Here is a 17,932-nt window from a genome sequence, read left to right as displayed (position 1 = left end):
CAAGACCCTATCTGGGATGCTAAGTGAGGACTTTGTGTACTTTTTCCATAGGGTTAATTTCAGAAGGCCATCTGATCATTTGAAATCTTTACTAGTTCTTAGAATCTCCACAGCTATCTCTTGAATAAACCTTCTTAAATTTACCTGCTTCCCAAGCAGATGGTATATCGAAAGATTCTTCTTCAGTAGTGTAATATTGTGAAATATGTATTTGGTCTTATCTGTTTCCTGGCACACAGCTCCTAAAACTCTTGGAATTTCCAGAGTGACAAGTGTCTTTTGTATGCTGATGAGATGACTGGTGACTGTCAATCCCTAGATAGCTTCAGGATGAGGGCTGGTCACCAGAAAGATCAATAAATAATTAGAGGGTTGGACTTTCAGCTCCACCTTCTCACCTTCAGGTAGGAGACAGGGGCTGAAAAGATTGAGATGATCACCAATGGCCAGTGATGTAATAAATCATGCCTATGTAATGAAACCTCCATACAAAGCCAGAGAGGAGAGGGTTTGGATGAGCTTCCAGGTAGCTGGAAGGTGGTCAAGGCACATGTGGAGCTGAGGGGAGGGTGTGTGCCCAGAGAGGGCATGGAAGCTCTGCACTCCTTCCTACCTCTCACCCTATGCATCTTTTCCACACAGCTGCTCCTTTGTAATATCCTTTAAAGTGTTTCCCTGAGTTCTGTGAGCTGCTTTAGCAAATTAACTGAACTGAGGAGGGGACTGGGGGAACCCTGATTTATAATTGGTCAGTCAGAAGCATAGGACACAACCTGGGAGCTGTGACTGGCATCTGAAGTAGCAGGCAGTCTTGTGGGACTGAGACCTTAACCTGTGGATCTGATGCTATCTCCAGGTAGAGTATCAGAACTGAGTTAAATTGTAGGACATCCAGCTGGTGTGCATTGGAGAATTGATTACTTGCTGTGTGGGGGAAAAACCTCCAAACATTTGGTGTCAAAACTGTTGTATTGAGTGTGTGATGGTAGAAAAACACCTTGATTTTTTTCCTACCTATCAGAGGCGGTATTCCCCTCAAAAGTCTGTAGAACACCAGACCAGAGAGATGCTCCTGTAACTGAGAACTGCTTGAGAAGCTCTGCAAACTAAGGCCCCCTCTTTGATATGGATAATTCAGATGATTTTATTAGAAGATCTGAAAAGTCCACTTATATATCTTGTTTAACTTTATAAGATCATAAATTTCTTTTAAAAAGTAATACCCATTAATTTACTATGGAAAGAGAGTTGAAGAAATATAGTTTAAAGGAACATAGCTCCCCCTCTCCCATCCCTTCTCTTATCACAAAGGCTGAGGAGAAGCTCAAAGAGAAATTATTGTTCACTTGTTCGTTTTTCCATCCTTTCAATAGAAAATGTCTCTAAACTCCTTTGATACTCTGTGGCTAATTTTACGGCTGGTCATAAGATAATAAGCTGCTAGACTTCATCTGGAAGCTCACGAATGGCTTTGCAGCATTGGTAAAGTCAGGTTCTCGTGGACTAACAACACTGTTTCTTGATGTGATTGTCCTCTGAAACTTCTCCTGATTATGCCTTGAGTTTTGAGTTGCCTTCTTTCTCTCACATGATCTCATTTTTTTCAGGATCAAGATATTTTAACTTCTGTGTTTAGCGCCTTTAATAGATTGAGCTAAGAAGTCTAAGCAATCTTCAGGGCTAAGAAACAAGCTGCACTTGCCAGAGTTGGATGTCCACACCTTGGTGATGGCTGGTAAGTCAGCCATGATAAATCCCAGCAGAGGGCAGGGAAAGAGTTCTGAACCAGGGGACCCAGGTCTCAGCTTTGACTTGGCCACTAGGAAGCTCTATCAAATTAAAATAGCCACGTTTAAAAAAAAAAGCCATGTGTTCTTGTTGGGCTTCATTCCCTTCATATGTAAAACGTGACAATTGGACAAGAAGACTGATAATGTATTTTACAGCAGTAGTTCTTGACTTTTGCTCTGTATTGGACTCACTTGGAGAGAGTTTTAAATCCCCATGATCCTGCTACATCCAGAATGTCTGACGGCAAAACCTAGGCATTAGTGCTTTGAAAACTCCCTAATGTTGAGAATTATTGCTCTGTAGACCTTAAGGTCTGAATTTTATACTCTATCTTGAATGAATGATAATTGATAGTGTCTGAGGGTCATATCTTCCAATGACTAAATACGGCAGGAAAAACAGGCAGTTAATTTGAAGCATAGATTCTTATCTTGGGCTCCAAAATCTTTTGCTTGTGGAAAAATTAATGTTTTAGAAATCAATTACCCTATATCCCAGGTTTCAGGTTCTTTCTCTAATCCACCATTCTGGAAAGGCAGTTTTAGTTCAGGCAAGAGTCAGCTGAACACACTGAATTCAGGAGCCATATTAACAGCTCTGGTTTCCCTGGTTGAAGATTTCCTTACTATCTCCTATCCCTGCCCTTGCTAATGTGAGTCTTTGTTGCCTTAATGCTAACGAAACTTTTGGTGTACTCTATGTCTACAACTGTGTGACAGTCATCTGAAATCTTTATACCCTAAGTACCTACAAACTATCTTCATTATTTTAAGAACTCTCCATACTCCATTCATAGAAAATTTGAATTTGAAGATCATTACCCTGAGAGTCATAGCTTTCTAGGAATAGTTGAATCAAAGAGGAAAATATTTGGTGAAATTCATACTATATTAAAATCAAATGCCACCTTTCCAGAATGCTGGATTAGAAAAAGAACTTGAAACCTGGAATATAGGGTAGTTCATTTCTAAAACATTAATTTTAATAATGATTTAAAAAACAATGGGATAAACCTAGAAAAAATCTAGCTTGTATCTCCAAAGAAGGAAAGCAATGTTATTCGATATTTAGGCTTCAGTTATTTTCTATCTGAGATGCATATTTTGGATTGGGTACACTTCTCCCTAATGTACTTTGCCCTTTGATGTTGCTGCCCTTGAGCTGACCCCCACCAGAATGTACGCTCAGTGTGGGCAGGGAGCACATGGCTCCTGTTCATCTTTGTTTTCCCAGTGAATGGCACAGGGCCTGGTACATTGCAAGTGTCTAATAAATATGTTGAAAAGTAGATGAAAGATTGTAAGAAGTTAGTATCATAAAGTTAAGATGGAAGGAGGGTCTCTCCAATTCTGTAAATAAATTTGAGGGGGTAAGTATCACCTTACTCGATAGAGTCTTTTTAGACTTTGCCTATAATTATGTAGTAAAAAAATAATGGAAATGAACCATTATGACTCCACAACCAGACAATCGAGAGAATGGTACTGTAACTCTTCATTTCATAAAGACTGGTATGAAGCACAAAAGCCAGCAAAGAGTGAGACTTCACTTCAAACAGAACTCAGGGAGCCTTGCCTCAGTGTAATGAGTTCAAACACCTTTTTACCATTTACCATTTAAAAATGGAATTGTTCCAGAACCTACCACCTAACCCCTAAACCAGAACATCAACGAAAATCACACAATCTACATGAGTGTTCTTCTCCATCCAGAGCCACTGCATAGGGTTAGACAGCTTATTGACCTCACCCTTGCTACTTAAAGTGTGGTCTATGAACAGCAGTGTCGGCATCACCTGGGAGTTTGTTAGAAATACGGAATCCCGAGGCCAAATCCAGAGCTACAGAATCAGACTATGTATTTTGATAAGACCTCTCAGAGAGTCTGATGCCCAGGAAAGTTTGAGAAGCCCCGTACGCAACAGATTTTGTGTCATAAGGCCTTCAGATTTTGCAGGGATCATTTCTGGAACATAAAATTACTATGTATGAAATGTTTAAAGTGAAAAAAATAATATAATTACAAAACCGAATACATAACAAGACACTAGCAAAAATGAGCAGGTAAATTTGAAAAAAACAACAAATAGAAAAAGGTGAAATAGAAAAAATATATCATTTGTAAAGAAATACTCAAAAAGTGTTATAAAACACATCAAACACAAAGTCTATTGTTTGCTGTTTCAGCTGTTCCCAGCACTATTTATTTTTTGAAAAGGCAAAAGTTGGATATGATTTTTTAGCTATTTCTGAGTGAATCAAATATAAACTGACATCTTTCCCAAAAACATGTCAGAAAGGACTAAAAGAGAAACCACCTTATTTTCTGAACAGCTTTGGGCTTCATTAAAGATATCCTTTTACTTCATGTACATAATAGATGAACATTTACACACACACACACGCACACACACACCAGGGAGAAAAGCTTTGGAACTTACCATTGGAGCTAACGTAAGCGCCCACTAAAGTGGGCCCCTGCCAAGTTCCTTGACCTCATTTCCATGTTGGTCACACTAACTCTGGCGTGGAAGATGCTCTGGTAGAACCTATCTCTCAACAGCATTCTGCCCCATTGGATGGTTCTTAGGGTAAGGGAAAGTGACAGTTTTCATGGCTACCCTTGACTTACACAGCATCCAGCTTTGTCCCATTGAAAGCATATCCTTGGACTGAAGTAAAGCCGTTGTTGTACAGCTTCCTACAACCAACAGAGAGAAGAGAAATCAGTGACTGGTGAGAAGTGGTGCTGGCCTGTTTCTGGAGAGTTGGACTATATTTCTTCAGTGTCATAAATGTGCATAAAGGTTTTTCAGGTCCCACATATGTATCCCACAAGAAAACTTTCCAGTACAAGTTGTTGGAAACAAGATAATATTTCTCAGTTTGAATGCCCATTCTCCTGACTTAGCTCCTAGTAAATTTAAGGTGTTTCTCAGAATCATATTTACTTTGAGTAACAAACTTGTTACCATTGAAGATTTTAAAAGAATATTCCACATACATTCAGAAAAAGGGATTTGAGGTAATAGTTAACCCAATGTCAATAGTGGAGGAGCAACTGCAGTCTCTTAAGATAAACATTTTGAAAGACATTCATCTAAATGCATATGTTTTTATTTTTCTATTAATATTTAAATGTTATTTCACCTTTGTATTTTATCCATCTTTTTATCCTCAGAGCTTATCACAGATTAAATGTTTAAGGGTTATGGTCTCAATTAAATTAAATCTCATAGACGAATCTAAGAAAGTAGATAGACCATGTCCTCTTATGGATTTTTTTTTTTTTTTTTTTTTTTTTTTTGAGACAGGGTCTCTCACTCTGTCACCCAGGCTGGAGTACACTGGCTCAATCACGGCTCACTGCAGCCTTGAATCCCTGGGCTTAAGTGATCCTCCCACCTCAGCCTCTCAAACAGTTGGGACTACAGGCATGTGCCACCATGCCTGGCTAATTTTTGTATTTGTTGTAGAGATGAAGTTTCACCACGTTGCCCAGGCTATTCTGGGCTCAAGTGATCCGCCTGCCTCAGCCTCCCGAAGCACTGGGGATTACAGGTGTGAACCACTGGGCTGGAAATGTTAATGTTTTAACTTGTTGCTGTGTTTCTATGACTAATTAATTCATTTAATGATTCAGGGAGCCAGTCTGAAATGTTATTACTTCTATTTCCTATTGAAGTTACTGAGACATGAAGGTGACTTGCCAAAAACACATTGGTCTAGGACTGTTGAGACTTAGGATCCCTGACTTCAAATATGATTTTTTTTTTGACACGGAGTCTGGCACTGTTGCCCAGGCTGAAGTGCAGTGGCGTGATCTCTGCTCACTGCAACCTCTGCTCCCGGGTTCAAGCAATTCTCCTGCCTCAGCCTCCTGAGTAGCTGGGATTACAGGCGCCTGCCACCAGGTCCGGCTAATTTTTGTATTTTTCAGTAGAGATGGGGGTTTCACCATGTTGGCCAGGCTGGTCTCAAACTCTTGACTTCAGGTGATCTGCCTGCCTCGGTCTCCCAAAGTGCTGGGATTACAGGCGTGAGCCACCGTGCCTGGCCAACCTCAAATATAATTATTTCCACCTACCAAAAGCAGCCCCCCTTTCTGCAGGAGAAGGAGCCCCAGCCTTGGGAGCTCTGGGCTATATGGGAATGCAAGAGGTTATTGGTGGTTATTGGCATGAAGATAAGAGAAGACAGCTATAACCACACTCAGGCACTGCTAGTGAGAACTCCTAGTGGCAGTTGTAAGGGAACCTTGAAAACTACAGTAATCTACCACATGTGAACCTTGGGAACACATTAAGAAGCACACAGGAAAGTTCAAATTTGGAATTAGACCTAGCTCTGCCACTTAATAGCTGGATGATCCTGAGAATTTCTCAACCTGTCTTATCCTCAGTTTATCTCTAAAAATGTGATAAATTAGTACATAAATGTAATGCCCAATCAAAAGGTTGCAGAGAGGATCAAATAACTGTATCTTTAACAAAGTGAGGAACACTTATTAGGTGACCATGTTAAAAGGAGCTATTCGGGAGGCTGAGGCAGGAGAATTGCTTGAACCTGGGAGGCGGAGGTTGCAGTAAGCCGAGATCGCACCATTGCACTCCAGCTCTGGGTGACAGAGTGAGACTCTGTCTCAAAAAAAAAAAAAAAAAAAAAAAAATTAAAAAAATAAATAAATAAAAGGAGTATCCTAAAACTTGGATTTATCCTATATAGTTGTGGGAAACTGAGCAAGATTCTCATGGCTTTGTTGTCATTGTTGATGTGTTTGTTTTTGTTTCATCTTAAATAATTACATAGCGAGTTTAATTCCAGCTACTAACATGTCCTGGGTGAGGATTGCAATATCCCAGGAATATAAGCACAATGGCTGAGAAAACTCTGTGGATAAGTAAATTTTTTCTAAACTAGAACTCTTTTATGAAGATGTGAGAACTGTGCATATGGCATTTTAATTTTCCTAAATTTGTTGAGAGTCCTGGACATTAAAAATACTTGTTTGAATTGCATTTCAGATATTAAACAGAATTCTTAATGAACAAATCGGCCTTGAAAAGGGAACATGGTGAAGCAAGACAAAAGAATTACAAACTTTGACTGAAACTTTCTCCTACCAGGAATACAGGTACAAAGTCGGTTGTTGGAACATGTATCCTTTCATGTTGATAGTTTTTTGAGCCTGAGCTTCGAAGAAGCAAGGACTTTTGCCAAAATGTAGAAATAATCATCTGAAAAGATCATGAATAATCCATGCCATCCTCTCCTCTATATTTTAGGAAATATGGGCTTCCCTCACTCAGATGTTTCTAGAAACACATGCTGGGCTCTATGCTAGGTGTGGGACAATGAGCTTTCACTTGAGGGGGGTGCTTGAGATATGGGGGTTTTAGAAAAATGGTGTCAAGGGGTAGAGGTAATATTCTATAAAGAAGTTTAGCATGTAGGAGTTTCCTTATGATGAGCACTATATGGCGCAATGGAAAGCTTTACTGAGGAAGTAAATGGCTTTGAAGTTTGGAGCTGAGCAGGCTAAGAGCCTGGGCCTTTTCTGCATGGTAAGAAGAAATTATGACTGAGAAGGAGCCTCCTTTGTCTTTTCAAGGGACCGCTCACCAGGTTGTGATGAGAAGGATCATCTGAAATGCTCCATTGCTCTCAGAAGTTGAGGTAACTTCATTGGGCCCAAACTGATAAACTAGGAATGGCTCAGAAAATAGCCCCTTAGAAGAACTGTATGAAGCTTGGATCCATTTTTCTGGTGAGTAATTTGATCAGGTTTGTATCTGATAAAGACCTCCACCCCAACTTTAGTGTGAGCAGAGAAATGAAACTGGGGTGACAATCCAGACAAAAACTTCACCAGGCTTGAACTTGGGCAGTGGTCCTGAAAATAGAGAGGAGACCCTGCAGAGGTAGCTCCAACTCTACTTTGTGACTTATACAATGAGAGAGGAATTTTCTACCAGCTTGGAGAATTAACTTATCCTTTATACCTCTATTAGATCTTCTCCTTTAGAACATTTTGTGAATATCCCTAATTAAGCATCTACTTTTGACCATCTAAAGGGCTTTGCCCCCATTCAAGCTCTGGAAAAATGCTGACCTATAGCAGCACTATGCTTTCTATGTAATATCCCCTTACAGGAGCTTAATAACAGTTTGTGATTACTGAGTAAAAGTGTAAGTGCAGAATTTATAAAGTTCTTAGTGGCACCACTTTTTTTTAACTCAGTGATCTTGGGTAAGTCACTTCAATTTGCTTAAACCCCAGTTCTTCTTCTGTAGAATGGGGAAACTTGGATACAGATGATTATTCCATAAGGCCTGAAGGCCAAATCTAGTTCACTGCCTCTTTCTATAAATAAAGTTTTATTGGAACACAGACATGCTCATTAGTGTATGTATTGAGTATGGCTGTTTTTGCCACACAATGCCAGAGCTGACCAGTTCCTACAGAGGTTGCATGGTCTGTAATGCCTAACTGGTTCTTCACGTGAAAAATGTACCAATCACTGCCGTAATGGAATCCTCTTATCTTGTTACCTAAACTCTTTTGTAGTCTACAGAGTACCATCCCATAAGACAATACTCTTATTTAATTATGTAAAACACTTTATACTCTATAGAGTATATATGATAAGGCAGTATGGCTCTTGGATGGTCTGTAAACATATGAAAATGGCTCAAAATAGAATTTAGTTGATGGAGGGAGTAGAACTGGTAATACTCACAGTGTCAAGGTTTCATTGCATAGTCCCTGAAAAGCATTCACAGGGATTGACGTCATGTAAGGGTTGTCTGTAATTTCACTGCAAGAGAGAGGGACAAAAACACTTAATGAAAAAATGCTTTCCTTCTGCAGCAGGGGTCTTGCTGCACGTATGCACTTAAATAACAGGACACAATATAGCTTAATCTTATTTCTTTTTAAGTTTCACTGACCCTTCTTAACTGCTAGTGGCTCAGAGGTCTGGTGAGGTGGTGAGAGCTGTCCTAGATGACATGCACCTGGAGCCCAAATGTGGGGTAAGTGAGAGCTTTAGGTGGGGGTGGAGGTCCCTGACTTAATCCTCATCTTGGGGTAGGCAGATGGATTTGAGAGGCTTCTCCCGAATCTGCAACACTTTGTCCACAACAACTAGAGTTTTCTACATGCATGGACCTTTAAGAAGGTCAGGATAAAAGGATTAAAGGATTTCATTTAATGAGTGTTTCTAAAATGTCCTTCACTTGCCAAACTTCGCCAGGCTCCTGGAGAAACTTTCTATGCCATTCTAGTTTCTGGAAGATTGCTTACATTTTGAACTGAGCTCTTTTGCAACAAAGAAGTATGATCAATTTTTTTTTCTAGCAAAACCCCAAGAGTTTGAAGCTTATCATTCTACATTTTGCTGACTCTTTAATGCAAACTCAACTTGTAATTCTCTCTGCCTTACGTCCTTTCATTCCTATACAATTAGTAAGACAACTGACCCATGTCACCAGCTTTGAAAAAGGGCACATGGGTGCCAATCAAAGGTCACAGGCAGTAATTTGGGTACCACTCCTGACTGTTCCTTGAGACACTGCTCAGACAAAATCACTTGAGGTTTCTATTCCTCAGTTTCCTCATTCATAAATGGAAAAGCAGTAACTTTGTTTTACACCTTATAAGGTGGCTGAGAGGAGCAAATGTCATGTGTGGGAAAGTGTTTAAAAAACTATTAAAACTCTATGAAAAATAAGGTATCATAGTTATCATCAAATATTCCTTCTATTCAACCATTCCCATTGGCAAAGAAACATTGCATAATTTCTTCCATTTAAAAACAAAAACACACAAACAAAATCTTTTCTCCTGACTCAATATCTTGCAATTACTGAGCTATTTTCTGCTCCTTTTAATAGTAAAACCTCTCAAAAGAGTTAATTATGGTAACTCTTTCTAATTCTGTCTACCCAAGTCTCTCTTGAGCCCACTCCAACCAGCACTCCACTGGAACTGTTCTTGGCAGAGTCACCAACAAACCACATTGCTAAAGCCAGTGGTTATTTCTCAGTCCTTGCCTTACTTCATGCCAGTGTAGTCACACCTGATCATTGCTTAGTCCTTGAAACAATTGCTTTACTTATCTTCAACCTACCCCCATGACTGTATTCTAGTTCTTGTCAGTGACAAACAAAATATTGTCAAACATGGCATGTGTGCATACTTACAGTATAAAGAATATATCAGTGGAATAAACTTTGGTCAGGTCAGGGAACATTTTAAGTCCAGTGTTGAAAATGCCACTAAATTAATGAAAAAAAGAGAAAAAAAAGCATAGAATTTAGGTAAAAAAATCAACACATAGGAAGGAGAATAATGTAATAGCTGAAAGCATGGGTTCTGAAGACAACCTGTAGTCAAACTCCCAACACCTTCACTAAATATCTGAGTAACTATGGGCAAGTTCTGATGGTTGGATGAGATGATATTCCCTCAAGGCATAATAATTTAATCCAGTCCACTGGTGTCAATACATCTGCTCGGCTTAGAATGCTCTGGAGATTGTTTTAACCAAGTGGGTTTACTAGAAATATAAATTCAGTTTTCGTGTGTGTGTGTGTGTGTGTGTGTGTGTGATTTTCTTGTTTAATTGGAAAAAATTATGTGTTTGTTAGTGAAGGGCTAAGAAGAAGATGGGACAGGAAGATATGATGACTTTAAGCCAGCTTCCTCTTTCAAGTTCTACATTATATTATGCTGTTATTTTGCCAAGAATAGCTTTCCTACAGCAGTGACCTGAGAGTACCATTATAACAGTACCATTTAAAAAAATATGTCCAGAGAGCCGGGCACAGGGGCTCACGCCTATAATCCTAACACTTTGGGAGGCCAAGGCGGGTGGATCACTTGAGTCCAGGAATTCAAGACTAGCCTGACTAACATGGCGAAACCCTGTCTCTACTAAAAATACAAAAATTAGCTGCATGTGTTGGCATGCGCCTGTAATCCCAGCTACTTGGGAGGCTGAGGCATGAGAATCACTTGAACCTGGGAGGTGGAGGTTGCAGTGAGCCGAGATCATGCCACTGCACTCCAGCCTGGATGACAGAGGGCGACTCTGTCTCAAAAAAAGACAGTGTCCAGAAAAGGAAGGAAACCAATCAAAGACAAAGTCTTTACCTTCTGTAGTTTATATCATCTACAGAAAAATGTTAAGATTAAAAGACATGCATAAAACACCATGAATACAAGAATTCTCAGGCTCCTGATGCCTCCCAGATTTAGTTGTTTTAACATTTGTTGCAGCTACTTGAATGTAATTAGAATTTTTTTTTTGAGAATTTGGCATGGCATAGAGTGAGATCTAGACACTACTCAGTAAAGCTCTAGAGAAGGTCTTCTGGTAGAAAAACTATATCCATTGATACACCTTCTGAGGCAAATTCAGACTTGACTCCTTCTAGAGAAGAAGGCATAGGATTTGAAGAGGCAGCAGGAGCCAGAGGTCTCAAAATCAGCAAATGGGAGGGACATTCCAGATAACAAAGGAGAGAGGTGAGATTCCATAAGGTATATTTGAAATACAGTAAACGAACTAGTTCAATTGCAATAGGTGCTCATGAAGAACAGTAGGAGGGAAAAAGGTCCAAGAGTCAAGTGGGGTCCATATACTTGGATCAAGATCTTTCTATTCTTCAAAAATCTCAAACAAGTCCCTTAAAACCATCCTGTGGGTCTTCTTTCTGATGTCTTCTCTAATTACCTGAACCCCCAAACACTGTATATGTCTCTCCTTCGTCACTTTCCATTATTCTTTTGTAGGAGAGGCACTTTTCAATTTCATACACATCTCCTCAACTAGATTACAGGCAAGGACAATGTCTTAGAAACCTGTATGTTCCCCACAGAGCATATAGTAGGGGATCATCACACCAAAGGGTTATTATATTATTTGAAACTCAGAGTCCATAAGAAGAGTGATTGTCTTGTCCCATAAGCTTTCATGGCTTTCCAGACATCCTTTCATCTTCATATCCCATCAGTGTCTTCCATTCCCCTGGCATCTCTCACACCCACCTCTTCAATATACAACTATTGGCCAGGCACAGTGGCTCATGCCTGTAGTCCCAGCACTTTGGGAGGCTGAGGCGGGTGGATCACCTGAGGTCAGGAGTTCGAGACCAGCCTGGCCAACATGGTGAAACCCCATCTCTACTAAAAATACAAAAATTAGCTGGGCATGGTGGTGCACACCTGTAATCCCAGCTACTCAGGAGGCTGAGGCAGGAGAATCGCTTGAATGCAGGAAGCGGCGGTTGCAGTGAGCCAAGATCACACCACTGCACTCCAGCCTGGGCAATAGAGCAAGACTCCATCTCAAAAAAAAAAAAAAGCAACTATTTTTAGTTCCCCAAAGAAGCTGCGTGGTTCCCTACGTTTGTGTCTTTATCATGCTATTCCATCCAGCTAAATTTCTTTTCTATCTCCCCATTCTTGTTCAAGATACCCTCTATTCATCCTTAAGGGCTTATCTCATAAAATATCTATGATTACATAAGTTTGTTTTGAAGGTCTGGATGAAGATGAACTGAAATGTTAATAGTGCTTATTTTGGGGTTTGGGATTAAGTTTTTTTTAACAATTTTCTTCTTCATACTCTTTGTTTTCTAATCTTTATAATGCATGCAAGTAGGAAAAAGGACTCTTCTACCTGGTATCCAGGGGGCCTGAGGTCATACAGACACATCCACTGAACACATTTGTACTGAGCGCCTACTCTGTACTAGGCAGTAAAGATTCAACAGAGAAAAAAAATGTTGTGGTCCCTGGATTCATGGAGCTTATGGTTAGCTCATAAGGTGTTTTCAAAGCAAAGCAGTGAGTGCTGGACATTTGAGTGCTGGAGTGGGAGGTTGAAACTGTTGTCCCTTCTGTTTTCCCTCCACTCCCCACAGAAGTGTATTTTACTCTTTGTGGGTTTTTTTCCTGTGTAACAGCCACTCTAATAATATTGTTGTGATACCCATTTTCAAACAAAATTGACCAACTGGCTCTCAGAATTTTGTTTTGTTTTGTTCTGAAATACTACATTTAAGGACCACATATACATGATAGCATTTTCTCCCTCCTGTTTCTTGGAGCAGTTCTCTGGTTCCAGCACTATGTGCTGACTTTTGAATAGGTTTTAAAAATGTGGATCATTTCACCCGATACCTTGCCCCCGACCCAGGCTATACACCATTAAAATGAACCTGGACCACATCATCTAGGGAGATTCCTGGGAGACAACAGCATTAAATCTGACCCCCTCCCCCCAGAAAAGTAGGATGGGAGAGGATTTAATACTTACAGGAACTTTAGGAGGGGGAGCTCTTTGAGGGCATCAGGGTCTATGTAAGTTAAGTTCCTGGTATTCCGAATTTCTCTGTATAAGTTACAAGGAACACAGTCACTATAATACATCCATATCTGTTCTTATCAAAGACAAAACAACATAAATCAGTTTTAACAAACGTTCATGAGAAAAATATGTATTTACGCCACAGGGTACCCCAGGGACTGTAGCTGCCAGGGGTCCCATCAACGACAAACTACTCCTGTCTCCTCATAGGGACCCAATGGCTGCTCAGCTCTTTTGTGTTGTTGGCTTGGTTTCCGTCCATTTTAATTTATGGGCTACATTGTTCTTAATTGTAGTATCAGAATTTTTTTTCTTTTAGATTTAGAGAAAAAAGAAAAATCCCTCCAATGATTCGGTGAGGAGTTGAAGACAAATATCTTTATTATTTATAAGTATTCTGGCCAAGACAATGAGTGTTGGAGTGGGAGGATGAGGGAATTTTATGATGAACGACAGCACAGCAAGATGGACAGTAAGGCTCTGTCATTGCCATACCAGATGTACAGAAGTGGTAAGTCTTCACAGTTCACTTGGGTTTATTTTGTCATGTCAGCAATCGAAGACACTTCTGCATGTATAGTGCAATATCGTGTGTCAGTAACTTACATACTTAGGTTTATATAAATGCTGATCAAGAATGCACAGTTAGCATTAGAGAAATAAGTAACTGCTAGAAATGAACTCTCACTGGTTAAATTAAACATATTCAACATAGGTTGATTGGCTAAAAGAGTTTAAGGCATTCCCTATGCTTACCTGAAAAGTATATAAGAACCCAGTAAACCTTTAGCATTTCTCCTTAGGAGTGGCACCTAAAATAACCAGCATCTAGTCGGTGGTGGTACCAGTCAGAAAGCTTAGAATGTGACCTCTGTAATTTTTAAAGTTTTATTGAAAAAGAATTTACATTCCATAAACTTCAAACATTGTATGTACGCATACAGTTCAATGATTTTTAGTAACATTACATAATTTTGAAACCATCATCACAGGTTAGAACATTTCTTTCAATGATGAAAGTAACCATAGGCCCATCTGCAGTTAGTTTCCACTTGCTCCTTTATGCCTAGAAACCACTGATCAATTTTCTATCTTTATAAATTTGCCTTATCTGGACATTTCATATAAATGGAATCATATAACAGGCAGTCTTTTGTGTCTGCCTTCTTTCATTTAGCATAATGTCTGTGAGGTTCATCCATGTTGTAACATGAATTAGTAGTTCACTCCTTTTTATTTCTGAATAGCCCAGATGGACTCAAGATAGAGTCTTGGCTCTGCCACTTCTGATTATATGACCTTGGACAAGTTTCTTGGCCTCTTTGAGCCATAGTTTTCCTGTCTGTAAAATAGGAACAATTAACAACACCTCTTTTGTGGGGCTTTTGTGAGGATTAAATAATATTCATGAGGGGTTTTATGTTTGGCCTCCACATAGTTAGGGCTCTATAAATAATGCTTTTATTATTGTTATTTTCATAAGTGCAATGAAAGCTAGAAGAGACATCAGGGACTTGGGACTGGAGATGTTGTGACATTCTTGCAAAATTAGAAAAAACTGTCTGGTTTTTTCAACTAGGTATTTCAACTAAGGACACTGAATATGAAACAGACCTTGGAAAAGAGAGGATGGAGTTAACTCTGAGAACAGAAATCACCTAACTCTCTCCTCCCTAAACACACAGCTTACTGTCTATAATAATATACCCTTACTGGTCCATTGTCCTCGTTAACATAACTACAATTCCAGGAGGCTCTTGCCCAGGCAAATTGCTTTATTGTTCATTACAGAGAGTTTTTGAAACAAAGAACCATCAATGCTTCAACAGAAAGCATCAACAGTTTATACCCCAAGATCTTAGAACTCCTCACTTCCAAATCCTCACTATGCTAATCCTAAACTATTATGTCATGATTTTTACCTAAACAAGACCCTGCATGGAAAGATCCTCTTTATACAATCTTTCATTTTTTGTCCTGGCTTTAAAATGCAAAGCCCATATCCTTGGAATTCCCTCTGTCTTGGGCAAAGTGTGACAGTTGGCCACCCTACTCCAAAATCTCATAATTTTCCCACCTTGCCCCTCTAGAGACTATCAATCTCTGTTGAGGTGGTTCTCTCTTTCCAGGGTGAGCAATAAACTCCTTGCCAGAGCTTTCCACTGGGGGAGGAGGGTTTGAACTTCTGCCAGAGACAAACAGATGTAAACTAGATGCAGGAGTTTGGAAATTGAGCGGGGTTTGTAATCTGGAAAATTGCTCCACAAGAGACTGTCGTTGAACGAGTAGTCCTGAGTGAGTGGTCTAAGAGAACGTCAGAGTAAAAGAAAATGCAGCCCACCTGGTCAGCTGAAAAGGTAGAGAATAAAAGGGAAATGAAATGCAGCTGCTAGTAACAGTTGATTAAATGAGGCTGGCAACTTACATGGAGGCTGGAAGAGGAGAAATGCGGGAGAGGCAGCAAGGAAAGAGAAGGAAACATGAAAGAGGAGAAGATTTCTGGAAGGAAATGTAAGAGCTACAAAGGAGAAAGATGAATGAGAGACCCCACAAGAAAACAGCAGGGAAAAGAAGCTGCTTTCTGAGGTAAGGCAACAGCTTACCACTTGCTCACAAGTGACTTTTGAAAAGTATCTCCTGAAGCAGAGAAGGGGTGGAGTGGTCGTAGACTGCCAGTAGTTTAGCTAAATGGTGAGAGATAACAGCTGGGTGTGGTGGCGCATGCCTGTAAGCACTTTGGGAGGCCGAGGCAGGTGGGAGGCTGAGGCAGGTGGGAGGCCGAGGCAGGTGGATCAGTTGAGGTCAGGAGTTAAAGACCAGCCTGGGCAACGTGGTGAAACCCTGTTTCTACTAAAAATGCAAAAATTAGCCGGACGTGGTGGCTTATGTCTGTAATTCCAGCTATTTGGGAGGCCAAGACACGAGAATCGCTTGAACGCAGGAGGCAGAGGTTGCAGTGAGCTGAGATTGTGCCACTGCACTCCATCCTGGGCGAAAAAGCAAGACTCTGTCTCAATCAATCAATCAATCATTAAATAGAGAGGTAACATAAGAAGCAAATGCAACTAGTAAAACCTTTTCAAAGATAGGAAGAAAGGAAGGGCAGAAGTGAGTACAAAAGAACATCTAATCAGAGAAGGGTGAAAGAGGCGTTCAAATTTGAATGTCTTCAAGCATGCCTGTGAGGGTGAATTTGAATCACACCATTTTGAGTTAAGCAATTATGGCCTGAGTGTGCAGGAGGCTAGCTATGCTGCCAGAAAGCTGGAGACATTGGAAGAAAGAAAAGCTGTTTGTAATACAGCACACTAGGAATGGAGATGCCCTCCAGAGCTGAAGATGGCTGTGCCTCCAGCAACCTGAGGCCCTGAGTGACTGCCTGAAGGTGGCTGCTCTGCGCTCCCACTCATCCATCCAGTACTCTCCCATGAGCAAGCAGTAAACCTCACTCACTAAGGGCTGTAACATGTCTGTATTTTTGTCTATTTCTTATAGTAATTCACCTACCCAAACTAATAAGCATAAATAAAATTCCAAAAATATAGAGTACTCTGTTCATAGTGGGCACGTCTAGCAGATAGGTTTAAAAAGAAGGAATGTGGAATTTTCACTTTTTATTTTATCTCAATCAAAAAAAAGTAATAAAGAGGATGCAAAAAATCTCAAACTTTAAAAACAAAAAAGTAAAGCTTTATATATTCTCTATAAAAAATAACATTAAAATATGTGCCAGATATGCTGCTTAAGTATGCTGTTTTATGGAGCGAGGCTCTTTTTCTTTGCTGGGGAAATATGCAAGGCTCTTAAAGCGTATTGATTAGAAAAATTCAGCTTTGGAAGATGATATGGTCTGGCTTTGTGTCCCCACCCAAATCTCATCTTGAATTGTAACCCCAGTTGTAATCCCCATGTGTTGGGAGAGGGACCTAAATCTCATCTTGAATTGTAATCCCCACGTGTTGGGGGAGGGACCTCGTGGGAGGTGATTAGATCACAGGGTGCTTCCCCCATGCTGTTCTCGTGATAGTGAGTGAGTTCTCATGAGATCTGCTGGTTTTATAAGGGGATCTACCCCACTTTGCTCTGCATGTCTCTTTCCTGCTGCCATGTGAGAAAGAACCTGTTTGCTTCCGCTTCTGTCATTATTGTAAGTTTCCTAAGGCCTCCCCAGCCATGCAGAACCGTGAGTCAATGAAACCTCTTTCCTTTATAAATTACCCAGTCTCAGGTATTTCTTCATAGAAGCATGAATACAAATTAATACAGAAGATTAAAGGGTAAAAAGAAACAGTGTACTTTTTTTTCACCTGAGGGAGGGTGTGAATTTCCTCCTAGTGAGGGAACAACATAACTGACTTGTGTGATGCAGGTAAGGATCATCCTGATTTTGCAGACAAAACTATGGAGACATGTTTTGAAAGGGCAAGTGAATAATCTCCTGTTATACACTTAGAGGCAACACTGGGCCTTTATCTAGGACTTATGACTTCGAATACAGCCTTTTTTTTTTTTTTAAACGAGGTTTCAAGGAGATCATCCGGCAGAACTAAAAATATATGTAAATATTCATTGTCTAATTCTCCTTCATTAGATTTCAAATGAAATAAACATTTAGATGAAAAGTGTAACATTGCTGTCCAATGGCAGTTTTCACAAATCAACAGATCAATAATTCAGCATGCAGTTAGGTTCACTTAATCACATGTCTACATTCTGGGTTTTTTTTCTTCCTCTAAGAAACATTTATTAATTCTCAATAAAAGC

At 39.9% G+C, this 17,932-nt stretch overlaps 1 protein-coding gene and 1 long non-coding RNA gene across 6 annotated transcripts in view; one reads left to right on the top strand and one right to left on the bottom strand.

Annotated features, from left to right (window-relative positions):
• The window catches only part of TSHR (thyroid stimulating hormone receptor), a 189,741-nt gene that overhangs the window by 44,266 nt on the left and 127,543 nt on the right, over positions 1 to 17,932 (bottom strand). For all 4 annotated transcript variants that reach the window (XM_063793858.1, XM_510100.6, XM_009428236.4 and 1 more), the window contains 4 exons: positions 13,118 to 13,192; positions 9,996 to 10,070; positions 8,531 to 8,608; positions 4,423 to 4,491 (listed from right to left, as the gene is read on the bottom strand). In XM_063793858.1, the coding sequence (XP_063649928.1) occupies positions 4,423 to 4,491; positions 8,531 to 8,608; positions 9,996 to 10,070; positions 13,118 to 13,192 (297 nt within the window). The remainder of the gene's footprint in view (positions 1 to 4,422; positions 4,492 to 8,530; positions 8,609 to 9,995; positions 10,071 to 13,117; positions 13,193 to 17,932) is intronic.
• Positions 487 to 16,839, top strand: LOC104002113 (uncharacterized). Of its 2 annotated transcripts, XR_010151263.1 has the most exons (7): positions 517 to 856; positions 1,608 to 1,735; positions 6,815 to 6,924; positions 7,402 to 7,557; positions 8,732 to 8,825; positions 13,488 to 13,679; positions 14,748 to 16,630. It is a non-coding gene; the product is annotated as an uncharacterized LOC104002113 (long non-coding RNA). The 2 variants fall into 2 exon arrangements; XR_010151262.1 differs by lacking the exon at positions 8,732 to 8,825 and having other exon boundaries at positions 487 to 856; positions 14,748 to 16,839.

Source organism: Pan troglodytes, chromosome 15, assembly GCF_028858775.2.
Source record: "Pan troglodytes isolate AG18354 chromosome 15, NHGRI_mPanTro3-v2.0_pri, whole genome shotgun sequence".
Lineage (NCBI taxonomy): Eukaryota > Metazoa > Chordata > Mammalia > Primates > Hominidae > Pan > Pan troglodytes.
This window is presented reverse-complemented; position numbering and strand designations above follow the sequence as displayed.